The 17,657-nt window shown below is 40.6% G+C and overlaps 1 protein-coding gene across 5 annotated transcripts in view; it reads right to left on the minus strand.

The window, feature by feature from the left end:
• The window catches only part of RTN4 (reticulon 4), a 73,525-nt gene that overhangs the window by 10,087 nt on the left and 45,781 nt on the right, over window positions 1-17,657 (minus strand). For 4 of the 5 annotated variants that reach the window (XM_038394778.2, XM_038394779.2, XM_038394780.2 and 1 more), the window contains 2 exons: window positions 3,716-3,923; window positions 475-613 (listed from right to left, as the gene is read on the minus strand). In XM_038394778.2, coding sequence (XP_038250706.1) covers window positions 475-613; window positions 3,716-3,923 — 347 coding nt within the window. Of the gene's footprint in view, window positions 1-474; window positions 614-3,715; window positions 3,924-6,839; window positions 6,975-17,657 lie in introns of those variants that run through there. The other variant, XM_038394781.2, reaches the window with a different exon arrangement.

Below are 17,657 nucleotides of genomic sequence, written 5' to 3' on the forward strand. Positions count from 1 at the left end.
TGGGAGTCTGCACTGCAAAAGGTAGAACCAGACACAGAGGGAAAGGATATAACAGAAGGTTGAGAGAACTATTTACAAGTCAATTATTGGTGGATTCTTGTACAACATTAGCAAATGTGATATTCATGTCAAACGCCATTTGAAATGTAGTGTTTATCGATGTTTAGGTAATCTCAAGCTGCACAGCTATAAATGTTCTTTCGAGTATTTAAGATTAGCAGAATGAGAAACTGTACCTAGAAATTCAATGGGCCAGATGCTGGCCACTTACTGGTGCTGACACGTGAGCCAAAAAACAAAAACAGAAAGGAGTTAGACTGTGCCAAGCTATCCCCAAATTCAGATTTTTAAAGAAATGGACACATTCCAAATACCTTTAACATCTGACCACTGGCTCAATTTAAACCTCTCTTTCTAAGCCCTGTTGAGGAAAGTCAAAATCTACAGCTGTATGTTGTATGCTTTATCATTTACCTTCAGAGAATCAACTAAGTCATCGACTAAGAAAAGACGTCTGAGCTCCTTTACTGTGCCATTAATGTGGCCAAGTGCAGCATTGCTGTACTTCTGGACAAGCTCCTCAGACGCAGCAACATCAGTTTCCAAGTAAGCCCTGCAAAATGAAAGAATCATTCATGAGACACAAGCTTTACCTGCTTGTTTTTTAAGTTACTAAATCGGGTCTTCTCTGCTCTGGAAGACTCTATAGCAGCGATTCTCAAACAGTGGGTTACGTCCCTGTTTTAATGCAGCAAAAAAGAGAAAAGGCAGTATTAAAAAACTTCTTTGCAGCTCACCTTTAAGCAATAATCAACACGAAGACAGGGATAAAGTTACTCTTCATTTTACTAAGTCTTCTAAATGGAATTTTTTTAAGCAAATGATTGTTAATATTCTAGAGAAGGATTCTGATCCAAAAGGATTTAGCACCTCACTTTTTGGAAGTGAAAGGTTAAGGTTTGCAATTTGCAACAGGCCAGACATCCTCCAGTCTGCCATGGAATCTCCCTCTCTCTGCTTAAAGTCTGAAGATTTAGCTGGAAGTTCCAGGAATTTTCCAATCAGAAAGATAAAAATCCTGTAATCCTGATAAAGTGTTCTCACACGCCCCCATCCCCCACTCCATATCCCATCTTTTCCATTTACTACTAAACAGTCGCTAGGTCAGTATTAGATTCTTTAAATAGAAAATGATCATTTTAAAATTTAGTTTCATGTCCAGTAAGGGCTCAGAGAGGAGATGTTGCTTATCTGGAATATGGCACCCAATTCTATCTACACTGCCCCATGACTGGCAAATTAGCTCTGTTCTACATCTACTCATTAAGACACCTATTTTATTTAACAGGTAATTAGAATTATGAGAGACATTTTATAGTATTTATACAGTTATGTTAAGTATTGTTTACTTGGAAAAAGTATTTATTGTTTTACAATTCTCAAAAAGCGTGCTAGGTGTCCCACAAAACCACAAACAAAAGAGGACCTGCCCTGAGGAGTTTGAAATCTAAGTCCAAGCAAACCACAATATAGCGGGGCAACCAGTCCGAATGGAAAGAGGGGATGTCAAAAATGAAGCTAGCACACAGCATGTTAGGACAACAAAGACATTTATGTTATTCATTGCTGGTAGGCATTCTAGAAGAAGTGGATCTTAAAATGGGATCTAAAAGAGGAGATGGTAAGGGCCATAGGGACCAACTCAGAAAGGGTATTCCAAGGTAAGTGAGCAGTGCTGGGAGAGGAGGGAAAACAGAAGTGGACAAATGGGGCATCAAGGCTGCTAATACTGGCAGAACTGAGCCTGCAAGAGACAACCTTGGACAAGGAAGGAGGGGCAGAGTTATGCAGGGCCTTGATGATGAGGTGTCTGACATGATTTGATCAATAGGTCAGAAACATGGACCTGGTAACCGCTTTTTGTATGGACTGTCAGGGAGAAGAGAGGCCATGGAGGAACAGTTTGTAGCAAATAAGAAAGAAGGGCCTGAATGAGACTATCCACTGTGTGGCAGAAAGAAAAGGTCAGATCTTAGAAATGTTGTGGCATTAACTATGTACTTATTGTAAACCAGTTTGTACTTATTGAAAACCAGTTATAGAGAAACTGCATTCAGAGTACTCCAACTGCCAGCAGACTGTTCCTTTAATTTAAAGGCTTTCCCTATTAAACCAGCTTCTTTAAGGCTAGCCAGTATCCTATTTTGCATTGTTCTGCTGAATGCTATTACAACTGTGGGTCTATGTTTTTCATGTCAATAGCCACAGATGCATTTTTCCTGATCTGTCTGCACGGTAACATTACCCCTTCTTAGAATTTTCACCCACCCCAATTTAAAGGACCAGCCTATTGCAGGCAGCTGTTGACTTTTAAGGGTGGACTGGCCACTTCTGTAAGCATTTATAGAGTGCAGATGTGGAGATTCCAAAGAGGAGGACAGACCAGCTGCCTCAGCAAACCTCTCTTGCTTTGGTTTTGAAGGAATGGAAGGGAGGGAGGGAAGGGAGAACTGACCAAGAGTCTCTTCCACAGGAAGGCTACATCTGTCCTCATGGAGGAGAGGTTTTAAAAAACTACCACATATCAATCTTATCTGGAAAAGAGAATTGGCAATAGCACAAAAAAAAGCAGCTGAAGAAAAGTAAACTGGGAAAATGAAGGAGGAGAAAAGGAGACAATCATATTTTGGAATGGAGAGGAGGAAAGTTGCTGGATGGTGTGGCTGGTTGTGCAATAAGGAAACATGCACTCTTAATAATTTTTAATGCATTAATGTGAAGTTTACATCTCTAAAGACCTACTTCTACAGTAGGTGCACTGCTATGGCCTACATGAACCCAATAGTAACAGCAAAGCTCCCTGACTTTCTAACCACACAAACTATGCCCATGCCACATTCTTGGGAGTGGGCACAGTTATTATATAACAAGTTAATCATCTGTTCTCTTTGGGGATTTCAATGAACTCAGTCATCCAAGTCTTCAAAATTGGCCCTGTTTGAATTTGAAAATTGAAACTGTTTACAGTTATACTCACTGGAGTCCAAGTTTTCAGATTTATCCCCTGATCAGGTCACAATGAACCCGGATATTGCTTCTAACAAATTGCTTATAATCCAACCAAATGGATTCATTTAGAATATAGCTGCATTATTGCACATTCATGCTAGCATAGTAAGAGTTAAGCATGCTATTAAGAAAGGATTTCAGAAAGAGGTATATAACAAAATGTGAATAATAGCAACAGAACATATCTTCTGCTGTATTTACTAATCTTTACCAAACCACAAATTGCTTTACAGTTATCCAAGTATGACATTTTCAATGGTTCAGTACCTGATGTCAGGGCATATTTGAAGTGCTGAATCAAGTATTAATGTGTAAGTAAGTTCAATGAACCAGGCTGAAATCTCTATATAAAGTTTTAGAGTGCTACTGGAGTCTGTCTTGTCTTTTTGAAGAAATACACTATGACAGACAAACAGCCTTAATTCATTTTCCTTACCATTTTTTGTGTCCATTCTATGAAATTATTTTGTGAAAATTCCAATCATGTTTGAGAGTAGCTACAGTTGAGAGAGAGATTGTACAGTATTGAGGCTGTTTTACATCGCCATGCACTGGTACATTGTGTATATATATATTCAAATGCAGTTAGCTGCATCTGTAGTGATATTCCAACAAACATGTACTTTGTATTAAAGAAAAACCTCACCTAAATGGGTGGCCTTCATCAGACTTCTGGATTGCCTGGATAACTCCCTTGTATATCCTGAAGCTGATCGTCACAGAAAGAAGGGCCAAGGCAATGTAAGCTGTCACACTCACAATGCTGAATACCGTTAATGAAAGCAGCAGGAACAAGCTGGCACCAAACACCACTCCTGTCTTCTTAATGTCTCGCCAGTAAAGGAGGTCAACAACTAAAAGTTAAAAGGTCTGAAATTAGAATACAAGACCTCTTACATCCATACGACAAGTGTACATTTGTTTTATTTGAATATTGAGTCTTAAATAATTGAACCCAGTATCTCATATTTCTACATTAGAAGTTTATAATTATAAACAAGCATTCTGGGAAGAAGCATTCTGGTTTTACACTAGACTCTGGATTATTTGAATGCATCCGATGAAGTGAGCTGTAGCTCACGAAAGCTTATGCTCTAATAAATTTGTTAGTCTCTAAGGTGCCACAAGTACTCCTTTTCTTTTTGCGAATACAGACTAACATGGCTGCTACTCTGAAACCTGGATTATTTGAATTACCCAAAATGCATTTGCTAAAATTCAAGCCCAGTTCTACCCTGAAAACAGACTACATCAAAATGAAATCTTAATCTGCTCTTCGTGAGCATTCCAAGTCATACTTGCTCACATCAATGACAAGTTTTTACTGCTTTTTATTCCTGTACCTCGGTACACCCAACAGCTAAAAGACAGATTCTGTTTTTCTTGAGGCTAATCAACAGAATTGTTTACTGAATTGGAAACCACTACACCTATGTAAACCCAATGAAGGCAAGTGCACAGATATCACCAAGGGTAGCATTTTAAGACAATGGGGCTGGTTACACAAATATAACTGAAGGCATAAGTGGGCTTGCAAAATCTTTTCTACTGGTGATGATGCTAATGCAAAGTTAGGAACAATCATGGAAATGTAGGGCTGGAAGGAACCTCATGAGAACCCAGTTTGATTTCCAGTCAAAGCTAAATTTGCAGGCCAATTATGTGCAAAATGTTTATTTGTAAACTGAGCATATATTTTTCGATATAACCATAGAAACACATGATGCCATTTTTAGTATTATTTTTCAGACTAATCGCTCTTTGCGTAAATCTTTGGCCACTGGGTTAAAATATCAAGTTTCCTCTTTCTGGGTTCGAGTCTGCTGCATTTTTAAGTGAAGTATCACAGATTTAATGAGAACCTCCTTTGTAGCATGCAGGAGTATTTGATCTAACTGGGTTTTATACTATGTAATGGGAAACGTCATGGGTGAGTTTTGAGTTGCCTAACTTTACAGCTGATTTCTTGGGGGTGAGGGAGGGAGTTTCTCTTCCACATCATCACTCTCCATCAATAGTGATTATGTAAAATTCATTAGATACAGAGCTCAATATAAAAGAGTAAAAGAAAAAACCTTTATTAGCATTATAAATAATGTTAGTTAGTTATCTAGTTTTTTCAAAATGTGAAGCACTACTAAGTTTATCTGTTCTAAAACCACTGGGATATCTGTTTATCTGCCTGAATTTGGTTGTGTTAAGCTTTATGTGAGCTTAGCACTCCAAAAGCATCTTGTCTACCTTAAGAATTTTACTCTAAACTACAAAACAACCACAATCCAGAACAGATCCGTATATTAATTCAGAACAAGATAAGCAGTTGAAATAACTTTGGGTGATATATATAATCTGATGGAAATTTGTATGCACTAGCTTTAAATAATTATGTGCTACCTTAGGGCCAGATCCCACTAATACCTGTGTAGACATAACTTTACTATCATATATAAAAAGCCAATAGAATTATTCATACAACTGCACATGCATAAGCAATTTTGGAACTGAAGCCTTTCTTTTAACATTTTAAAATAATTTCAATACAAGATTTGAATTAATCAGCTGGTGTTAGAAAGACAAGAACTCTGTGCTTTGAAACTTCTAAAAAAAATTGACTTTTCATATATGTACAATAGCTTCATTGTCATGATTTTTTTTATTTTAAGATCTGCATTAATAGTATGTTATTGTCTCTTTATAGGGACAGTTTGTAACAGTGGTAAAGGACTACATCTGCACAGTTAAAAACAAGTGTAATGGCAATAATTCAGCAATCACGAAAATTCCCAGTAACATTCACTGGAAAGGGAGATATTCTAAAACTGGGGTAGTCCGTGAGGGTCCATTTGTAATAGTGACTTCCAAAAAACTAGAGTCCTAGCTTCAAATACTTTGTTCCTCAATGATTGAAGATTGGTGACCTCAATCTACTCCCTTCCTTCATTTGGACCTGGAACTGTATTTGCATTTTACATTTCCCCCACATATACTCTGTCCTGTCCCATTCAAAATGAGAAATACCATACAAGCCCCAATGCTAGTCCCACATCTATACTGTTTCATTTTGCAATAGTGTAAACATTCTAAAAAAAATTCTATTTTTTAAAACAATTACAAAATTGAATTGCAACTTTTAGTCCATGTGGTTGATAAAAGGTAAAAGCTGCTTTAAATTCCCCCACACCTCCAAGAGAAGGTAATTTAGAAAATCCAAACTGTATATTAGTGAAAACAGCCTGCTGGCTTTAAACACAGTATACTCACTAAAGGTAAACATACTCCGGGACACTCCAAACAGTATCCTTCCTTATGCTAATTGTGTTTGCTTAAATTTACACTTGTCTAAACTACAATTACAGCCCTTCAATGTAAGTATTCCAGGCCTAATCTAAAGCGAGTGCAGCTGTCTACATATGGTAAGCATGAATTGTCATCTGGCACATCTAAAAATAGTACTGCTAGCATCTATGCCTCACATGCAGAACTCATCCAATTACATTTTGCCTTTAAAGCAAATGCTGTGATAAGAAGCTGATTACTGAATTCTCTGAAGTCTTTTCTATCACAGATTCTTATTTTTAAGGCTGAACAGTTTCAATAGCTGTTTGTGACAAAAACAAGCACTTTTATATTTGACTTGAAAAATCCTCTCAAAAAATAAAATGAGCCACAAGAAACCGTTTTTATCTTTTGAACAAATTAAAAGCCTCAGGATTCACAAGAGAGTTTTAAATTCATGTATATATACACATTAAAAACAAAAAAGAACTAACCAATTTTGGCATCCATCTTGAGTTTGCCTGCATGCACCCAGATCTTGTACAGCTGACAAGCCAGAACCTTTTCACTTCCGGCTAGGGTATTCGAAGGTCAACTAATATACGCAACTGCCTGCTGCCTCACTACTACAGTTAGAAGCCTCACAGACTAACACAGAATGCTTCAAGTGTTCAGCCAATAGCTGTTTCTCCAGTAAGTCCTTGGAATGCAGTTAAAGTATTAAAAAAAAAAAAAAAAAAACTTATTTGCAACTGAATCAGACAAGTAAACATTCTACATCTAGCGTAAAAAAGATTTCAGGGCCAAATAAAGATTCTATTTAGAAAAAAGGAATGAACAAAGAAAGGACAAAATCACATCTCATTTAAGAGACTGAATGCTTGAATCAGAAAACATTTCTCAAATACTCTCCTGTAGTCTAACAGTTAAGCTGAAATTTTTAATAACTGTTTCATTCAAATGCCAGTTAAAAAAAAAAAAGTTCACAGCTGCAGACAACTGCCATTTTTTGGCCTGATTTTACAATTGCTGGTGTACTAACATGGGAATCTATTAAGAAGCATTGAACATCTGCAGCTTTAACAGGCATCTATAGGGTGCAAAATTTTTGTCAAATCAACCATCTACAATACATATTATGATAGTACCTTATATGGGAAAATTTCTGTGAAGGTCTTATGTTAACCCTTGCTATACCATCATTTTCCAGTAAGGCAAATTAAAACCAATATATACATGACTTCAAAAATGTTATGTTTTCTGCTTAAAAGACCATTAGAAAAAAAAACATGTAAAAAATAAAGCGGCTGTTTTTACTTAAACCAGGGGTATCCAACAGGTTAGAGAACAAATATGACAGGGCCATTTGTGGGCTACAAGCTTGGCCCTCTTTGTAATTTAGATTTTCTAAATACAAAAATCCCCTTTAGGCTTGGCTGCCTCATTCTGCTTTTGAGGAAGTACCACGCAGGTCTTCATAAATTGCAGCATCTTCTGTGAAAAGCATTAGGCAGTCAAAGCCAAGAAAGAGCTATTAGCAAGGGATCAAAGTAGCTACAAAACACAGGCGGGCAAGAATGAAGAAGCAGGACAGTGACACTTCCTCTGTGGGCTACTTCACAGGATTTTGCAGGTTACTGAGGACTAAACTAAAGATCCTTGGTTTAAACCAATATTTACCAACAAAACCATTCACAAAAACTTAAGCCAAGACAACAGTGACTGCAAAATGGTGGTGAGTTTTGCAACCGTACCAGAAAGAAACTGATCTCATTGCCCCTTTCACTGAAATGATAGCCTTCAGTCTAGTGCTGCTCATATTTAAATTAAGGGGTGGCTACATACATTAGCAAAATGTGTGCATTGATAATAGTTATAAGAGCACTTACCCTGAATTGTGTTATATCCTGATTTGCTCCTGGCTCGAAAATGACTTTAAACCATGTAAGAAAATCATGGTACACTTCTGATCTTTACAGTTCTGCGAGGATCTGTCTGTGTTACAATTACTAGGGAGTCAGAGGATCTAGCTACAACACAATTCCATAGATGAGATCTTATTCATCTTCCATAATGGGAATAAAGCAATCAAAAAAGGGGGGGGGAGCGGAAGAGGCTGGGGCAGGGGGAGGGATAGCTCAGTGGTTTGAGCACTGGTCTGCTAAACCCAGGGTTGTAAATTCAATCCTTGATGGGGCCAGTTAGGGATCTGGGGCAAAAATTGGGGATTAGTCCTGCTTTGAGCAGGGGGTTGGACTAGATGACCTCCTGAGGTCCCTTCCAACCCTGATATTCTATGAATGTTACAGAAGACAGTTAAAGTCTCTTCTATACTGAAAGCTGGAACAGTGTTGTAACCAGATCCCCAGCTCAAATGTAATTATAATGTAGACAGGCCTACCTAAAAGAAGGTTGAGGGGAGATATGATTGCTCTCTATAAATATCAGAGGGATAAATACCGGAGAGGGAGAGGAATTATTTAAACTCAGTACCAATGTGGACACAAGAACAAATGGATATAAACTGGTCATTGGGAAGTTTAGACTTGAAATTAGACAAAGGTTTCTAACCATCAGAGGAATGAAGTTTTGGAATAGCCTTCCAAGGGAAGCAGTGGGGGCAAAAGATATGTCTGGCTTTAAGATTAAATTCGATAAATTTATGGAGGAGATGGTATGATGGGATAACATGATTTTGGTAATTAATTGACCTTTAAATATTCATCTTAAATAGGCCCAATGGCCTGTGATGGGATGTTAGATGGGGTGGAATCTGAGTTACCCAGGAAAGAATTTTCTGTAGTATCTGACTAGTGAATCTTGCCCATATGCTCAGGGTTTAGCTGATCGCCATATTTGGGGTCGGGAAGGAATTTTCCTCCAGGGCAGATTGGAAGAGGCCCTGGAGGTTTTTTGCCTTCTTCTGTAGCATGGGGCACGGGTCACTTGCTGGAGGATTCTCTGCTCCTTGAAGTCTTTAAGCCACGATTTGAGGACTTCAGTAGCTCAGACATAGGTGAGAGGTTTTTTGCAGGAGTGGGTGGTTGAGATTCTGTGGCCTGCGTTGTGCAGGAGGTCGGACTAGATGATCATAATGGTCCCTTCTGACCTTAGTATGTATGAATATGGTTAAAGTATGGCTTGGTCCAATCAGCTCCACCCTGTTGACTTCTGACCTTGTCTCCTGTCCCATGATTGATTTTAAGCTTGCTGTAAGTGGAATGACACCATAGGGGTATACTCAAAATTTTGTAATGTAGACTGGCCCTTCTATGGGGTTATCTACTCAGGGACATCCAGGAAATTAACTAACTGTGAATTTGAAGTGGATACATTAAACTGCAGCAAATCCCTGGTGAACACCCTCATTCAGAATTCAAGTGAATTAACACCACTTTAATTCTGAACAGTAGCATCCACAGGAGGATTTAATGTGGTTCAATGAATCAACTTCAAATTAACACCTTTAGTTAATTCAGATTAATTTTCCTGCCTGTTCCCATGTAGACAAGACCTGAGAAGCAGCACTTGCTTTGAGAGCACTGTAAAGTCAAAGAGCCATATTTCTCCCAAAGCTCATTGCAGGGATCAAAAGGAGGCAATTTGCCCTGCTCAGGGGCTGCTGGGTCTCCAAAATGTTATGTTTTCTGCTTAAAAGACCCTTAGGAAAAAAACAGATGTAAAAAATAAAGCTGCTGTTTTATTTTAAACCAGGGGTATCCAAACAGGCTAGAGAACAAATATGATGCCCTAAAGTGCACTATGCTGCTGGCCAATGCGGCCACTGCAAGTCATAATATATTCAGGACATAAGAATACTCTGGCCATGCCTCCTCCTTTCCCTTATCTTACTTCTGGGGGAATTCTGTAACAATAACAGAACACTGGAAAGAACCCAAAGAACACTGGAAACCCACCATAATTACTAGACTATTCCAAAACTGGAAGGCAAATACTACCTGAAAAATACATGTATTCACGAGCCAATGTACCACCTTTTTCTCTCATTTCAAGATTAGTAGAGACTGGACATCTAACATAGTGAATGCTATTGAAAACGAGGTAGGATCAGAGGCTAAAACAGGGAAAGAACAAGTTAAAAATTACTTAGACAGGTTAGATATCTTCAGGTCACCAGGGCCAGATGAAATATATCCTAGAATACTCAAGGAGCTGACTGAGGAGATAACAGATCCGTTAGCGATTATCTTCAACAAGTCATGGAAGATGAGAAGAGATTCCAGAGGACTGGAAAAGAGCAAATATAGTGCCAATCTATAGACAGGGAAATAAGGACAACCTGGGGAATTACAGATCAGTTAGCTTAACTTCAGTACCCAGAAAGATAATGAAAAAAATAATTAAGCAATCAATTAGCAAACACCTAGAAGATGATAAGGTGATAAGTAACAGTCAGCATGGATTTGTCAAGAACAAATTATGTCAAACCAACCTAATAGCTTTCCTTGACAAGGTAACAAAGCCTGGTAGATAGAGGGGAAGTGGTAGAGGTGGTATATCTTGACTTTACTAAGGCTTTTGATACTGTATCACATGACCTTCTCATAAACAAACTAGGGAAATACAACCGAGGTGGAGCTACTATAAGGTGGGAGCATAACTCGCTGGAAAACCATTCCCAGAAAGTAGTTATCAGTGATTCACAATCAAGTTGGAAGAGGATAACGAGTGGGGTCCCACAGGAATCACTTCTGGGTCCGGTTCTGTTCAGTATCTTCATCAATGATTTAGATAATGGCATAGAAAGTACACTTATAAAGTTTGTGTATAATACCAAGCTGGGAGGGGTGGCAAGTGCTTTGGATGATAGGATTAAAATTCAAAAATGATCTGGACAAACAGTCTGAAGTAAATAGGATGAAATTCAATATGGACAAATTCAAAGTACTCCACTTAGCACGGAACAATCAGTTGCACACATACAAATTGAGAAATGACTATCTAGGAAGGAGTACTGCAGAAATGAATCAGGGAGTCATAGTGGATTACAAACTAAATATGAGTAAAAAATAAACATACATCATTCTGGGATGTATTAGCAGGAGTGTTGTAAGCAAGATACAAGAAATAATTCTTCCACTCTACTCCGTGCTGATATGGCCACTACTGGAGTATTGTGCCCAGTTCTGGGCACCACATTTCAGGAAAGGTGTGGACAAATTGGAGAAAGTCCAGAAAAGAGCAACAAAAATGATTAAAGGTCTAGAAAACATGACCCATGTGGGAAGATTAAAAAAACTGGGTTTGTTTAGTCTGGAGAAGGGAAGACCGAGAGGGGACATGATAACAGTTTTCAAGTACATGAAAGCTTGTTACAAGGAGGAGGGAGAAAAACTTCTCTTTAAGCTCTGAGGATAGGACAAGAAGCAATGGGCTTAAGATGCAGCAAGGGTGGTTTAGGTTGGACATTAGGAAATACTTCCTGTCAGGGTAGTTAAGCATTGGGATAAATTGCCTATGGAGGTTGTGTAATCTCCATCATTGGAGATTTTTTAAGAACAGGCTAGACAAACATCTGACAGGGAGGGTCTAGATCTGGGTGGCCAAACTGCAGCTTGTGAGTTGCATGCAGCTCTTTTACAATTAAAGTGAGGCTCGCAGTGGCTCCACCCCCTTGCCACCCAATTCTCTGCCTGCCAGACTTGCAAGGAGGGAGCTCGGGGTTCTGCGGTGCAGTGGGGCTTAGGGCTTCTGCCAGAGATGACTGGTGCCTGCTGAGAGTGGGGAGGCACAATTTACATGTCCACAGGCATGCTGTGAGAGAGGAGAGGCTGAGGGAGCTGGGATTGTTTAGTCTGGAGAAGAGAAGAATGAGGGGGGATTTGATAGCTGCTTTCAACTACCTGAAAGGGGGTTTCAAAGAGGATGGCTCTAGACTGTTCTCAATGGTAGCAGATGACAGAACGAGGAGTAATGGTCTCAAGTTGCAATGGGGGAGGTTTAGATTGGATATTAGGAAAAACTTTTTCACTAAGAGGGTGGTGAAACACTGGAATGCGTTACCTAGGGAGGTGGTAGAATCTCCTTCCTTAGAGGTTTTTAAGGTCAGGCTTGACAAAGCCCTAGCTGGGATGATTTAACTGGGACTTGGTCCTGCTTTGAGCAGGGGGTTGGACTAGATGACCTTCTGGGGTCCCTTCCAACCCTGATATTCTATGATTCTATGATTCTATGATTCTATGCTCCCCCTCTTACCCTCAGCAGCACCTCCCTCCGGCTCCCAGGTGTTAGCTCCATAGGGAGAGGCAGCAGCAAAAGCAGCAGCTCTTCCTGCAGCTTGCCACTGCCTTGCCCCATGGCCGCAGCTCCCAGCTTGCCAGTTCCAGCAGTTACTATGCAGGAAGGGGGCCCGGTGGTACCAATTGACGAAGAAGGGCCAGCAAGCCCTGGCAAAAATCTGGTGGAGCATGTGACTCTCCACATATGGTCTCTGGCTTCTGCCCAGCAGGTGGTTATGTCAAAAGATATATTTATTTTGGGACCAGACTAAACTGGTCTAACCAGTTTTTGGACTTAGCCCCATATTTCGCAGACCAGCAGAGCCTGGAATACTAGAGGAAAGCAGGATAGAAACATATGTCTCTTTTAAAGTGAGATAGCTCCATCTCCTGTAGCAAACCTTATCATGAACAGCACTAACAGGTTTCAAGAACTTACCCAGTCCTTGGGTGGAGACTTAAAAGCAATGACACAGGTCGTGTAGTTGAAAAAGCAGAGTAAAATGGAAGTGATTTGTCAGCCTACTTTTCCCAGCTCACTTTGTCTCCCTAATTTGATTCATATGTGCTGGCCAAGCTCTATGTGAAGCTAAACTACTGCATCAGCTGTGCCATCCATATCAAGGAGCTGAAGAACTGTTCCTGGGAGGCCTGAAAGGACCATGCCCCTCTGCCCAGGTTCAGACCTGCTGGTGCTACACCGAGACCTCCCCTGAAGCCCATGTAAGGAGATCGTGCTGAAAATGTACAGTTTGAAATGTTATGTAAATAAATAACTTTACATCTAAAAGAAAAAACACAAATTTGTGGGTATGGGGTTTTTGTTTTGTTTTACACAAAAATTACTATACTAGTATAATTAAAGCAGTACAACGTCCCCAGATGCAGTTATATCAGTATAAAAGTGCTTATACTGGTGTAGCTTTTGCCTTACTGGAAGGCAAATAAGACATACTGCTATAACGGTGTCCAAAATACTGTTGTAGTGGATTGCACCAGTATAACTACTTAGGGGAAGAGGAGGGGAAAATGTCACACTGCAAGTCTTATGATATTTGGTGTTTTTCTTAGAGCTCCATATTCTGGAATGATTACATGCGAGTCTCAGCATTCATTTAGAAAAAGGGGGCAGGGGAGTGGAAAAGGTAAGTTTCCCATGGTTGCGGAGAAAAACTTGAAAACATGGCCAAGAAGTACCCTAAAGACTGAAAAATGTGAAGGCAAATGAAAAAACAAAAAGCTTTTTAAATTAAGTCATTTTTTTTCGGCCTGACACGTGCAATTTTGAATGCTTGAGGTTGGCAGTATTGTTTACCATACAACCTAAACATTTCAAATGATACTAGTAAGGATTTTCTATGCTTTAGAAATTTTGAACTTCTACTAAAAGGCATAAAAACTGGAAGTTATGACCTGACTGAAGGTTTCTTCCTCCCTTATCCACATATGCACGCACAGGTGGTTATTGTAGGGTACCTCATGGGTGTGAGGCAGCTGGCATATATTGCCGGGGAGGGGGAACAATCCAAAACCCATATGAACTTGGAAAGACAGTGTCATAAATATAAAGGGAAGGCTAACCACCATTAAAATACCTCTTGGCCAGAGGAAAAACCCTTTCACCTGTAAAGGGTTAAGAAGCTAAAGATAACCTCTCTGGCATCTGTCCAAAATGACCAATGAGGAGACAAGATACTTTCAAAGCTGGGGAGGGAACAAAGGGTTCTCTTGGTCTGTGTGTTGCTTTTGCAGAGCAGGAATGCAGGTCAGAACTCCTGTAAAGGGTTAATGAGCAATCTAGTTAGATATGCGTTAGTTTCTGTTTTGTTTAAATGGCTGATAAAATAAGTTGTGCTGAATGGAATGTATATTCCTGTTTTTGTGTCTTTTTGTAACTTAAGGTTTTGCCTAGAGGGATTCTCTATGTTTTGAATCTGATTACCCTGTAAGGTATTTACCATCCTGATTTTACAGGGGTGATTCTTTTACTTTTTCTTCAATTAAAATTCTTCTTTTAAGAACCTGATTGCTTTTTCATTGTTCTTAAGATCCAAGGGCTTGGGTCTGCGTTCACCTATGCAAATTGGTGAGGATTTTTATCAAGCCTTCCCCAGGAAAGGGCATGTAGGGCTTGGGGGAATTTTTTGGGGGGAAAGACATTTCCAGGCGGGCTCTTTCCTGGTTATATTTTTTTTAGACGCTTGGTGGTGGCAGCAATGAAGTCCAGGGACAAAAGGTAAAATAGTTTGTACCTTGGGGAAGTTTTAACCTAAGCTGGTAAAAATAAGCTTAGAGGGTTTTTAATGCAGGTCCCCTCATCCGTACCCTAGAGTTCAGAGTGGGGAAGGAACCTTGACATGGTGGTAGGGGTGGGATTAACTTGAAATCATTCCAAAATCAATTTGAGATTTTTTGAACCAAAAGCACAGATTTTAAAAAAGGACATTTTTTTTTCCCTTTGGGCTGCTGGAAAGCAGGTTTTAAAATGAAAGCAGTTAGAGGTTGTTTGTTTGTTTTTTTGTCTCTGCTTGGGGGCCAGAGCAGAGACAAAAGGGAATTGTCTTTTGTGAGCTGGAGTTTTTTCTACCTAAAGGCAGGGTAGTTAACCTCCTGCAGGGAAATTCACATGTCTTCACAGACCTGAAGTTGTTGTTTTTTTTACCTAAGGGCAACTAGAGGGCTTTTCTGACTATTTGTCTGGAGACAAAGGTGTTAGGGTTTTTTTTGTTTGTTTTTTAAGGATTTTTATGTAGACTGACAATCACTATCAAAGAGCATAGGAATCCGGTTACAGCACAACCTATTTTTTTGTTTGTTTGTTTGTTTTATTTCTAACCGCTTGGGTGCAAAGTTAGTTAAAAACAGAGAGGCTAACATGACAGAAACCAAGGCACAACAGAAATTGGAGTTAACCAGACTGGAGGCAGTGAAAGAGGCAGAAAAAGCCCTAGAGGCTGCCCACAGGAGAGCTATGGAGGCAAGGGAAAAAGAAATGGAGGCAAGGGAAAAAGAGAGGAAGCATGCACTGGAGATGGAGAAGGTAAAGGCTGAATGGAATCTACTGGATAACCCTAACAATCCTTCCCCAACAATCCACAAATGGGAGTGACTATGTTCACAGTATGATGAATCCCGTGATATTGCTGAATATTTTCTCACCTTTGAGAGACTGTGCACTCTCCATAAAATTCCTGAAGCTCACAAGATGACCACATTGGTCGCAAAATTGACTGGAAGAGCTCTGGACACATTCAATAAGGTGCCTATTGATGAGGCTTCTGACTATAATAAGTTCAAGGTTTTGGTTTTAAAGCAATTTCAAATTGCATCTGAAATTTTAGAGAGTAAACTTTCGAACCTTAAGAGAGGGCCTGGACTAAGTAATGTGGCTTATCTAAACCAGATGAAGGATCTGTTAGATAAATGGGTCCAAGGAAGGGGCGTCACTAGCTTTGACAGAATGTGTGATTTGATATTCAGGAATTGCTCCTGAGCTATGTCCAAGGAGGAAATAAGGGATAAGGAAATGGACTCAGCAGAAAGTCTAACTTCTTATGCTGATCGATATGAACTGTCCCAGACTGCCAGAGAGGCGGGGCAAGCCAAAACAAAACAGGTGGAGGGAGGAGAGAGGAACAACCCTGGATGCAGTTGGAGCAGATACCAGATGGGACACCCTCAGACCACCCCCTACTAACGGGGCAGCCCAAGGCCCTAACTACACACCAAGGAATACTCCAGACACCTTATCATCCTGCCACACCGTTCTCCAGCAACCCACCTTGCCCCAGTGACCCGTCAGCTGGCTGATGTTTTAAATGTAATGAGCCGGGGCATGTAAAGACCAACTGCCCCAAGAACCCCAACAGATTACAGTTCATTGCACCGGAATCACACCAGAGGTCCTACAGCCCAGATACCCTCAGAGCAGAGAGAAACTGTGAGTGTGGGCGGGAAGAAGGTCACCACGTGGAGGGACACCAAAGCGCAAGTGTCGGCTATCCATGCTTCCTTAGTGGACCCGAATTTAATCGACCCAGAGATCCAAGTTACGATTCAACCCTTCAAGTCCAACTCTTTCAATTTGCCTACAGCCAAGTTGCTTGTCCAGTACAACGGCTAGTCAGGAACGTGGACTTTTGCAGTCTATGATGATTTTCCCATCCCCATGCTGTTGGGGGAAGACTTGGTCAATCATGTGAAGCTAGCCAACAGGGTGGGAATACTCACCCGCAGCCAGGCTAAGCAAGCTGTCACGCCTAGCTATGTTCCGGAAACTTCTACCACGACCTGGTTAGAGGTGATGGAACCGGACCCCATGACAGCGTCTAACAGCAGTAGTTGATCCAGTCCCAGAGACCCAGACAGCCAGTCCCAGAACCGGAACCGGTGGAACAAACAGCACCAGACCCATTGCCAGCACTGAATCCAGTACTTGCAACCCCAACCCCAGAGGGCCCCACCGAACCTGAACTGGCAGCAGCCAATAACCTACACAAGAGGCTCAGCCGGAGCCTGAACCCCAACATAGTGCACCAGTGGACAGCGGTTCACAGTCAACAGAAACAGCCCCATCCCCTACATCGCTTCCAGAGGGACCAAGCATAGGTCCACAATCCAATGAGGAACTGATGTCTCCAGCATCAACGGAACAGTTCCAGACTGAACAGGAAGCAGATAAATGCCTCCAAAGAGCTTGGATGGTGGCACGGAGCAACTCACCGCCTCTCAGCTCTTCTAATTGATCCAGGTTTGTTGTAGAAAGAGGACTCTTATACAAGGAAACTCTTTCTGGTGGACACCTGGAAGACTGGCATCCTCAGAGACAGTTGGTAGTTCCAACTAAGTACTGGGTCAAACTCTTAAGCTTAGCCCATGATCATCCTAGTGACCATGCTGGGGTGAACAGGACCAAAGACCGTTTGGGGAGATCATTCCACTGGGAGGGAATGGGCAAGAATGTTTCTACCTATGTCCGGTCTTGTGAGGTGTGCCAAAGAATGGGAAAACCCCAAGACCAGGTCAAAGCCCCTCTCCAGCCACTCCCCATCATTGAAGTTCCATTTCAGCGAG

This window comes from Dermochelys coriacea, chromosome 3, assembly GCF_009764565.3.
Source record: "Dermochelys coriacea isolate rDerCor1 chromosome 3, rDerCor1.pri.v4, whole genome shotgun sequence".
Classification (NCBI taxonomy): domain Eukaryota; kingdom Metazoa; phylum Chordata; order Testudines; family Dermochelyidae; genus Dermochelys; species Dermochelys coriacea.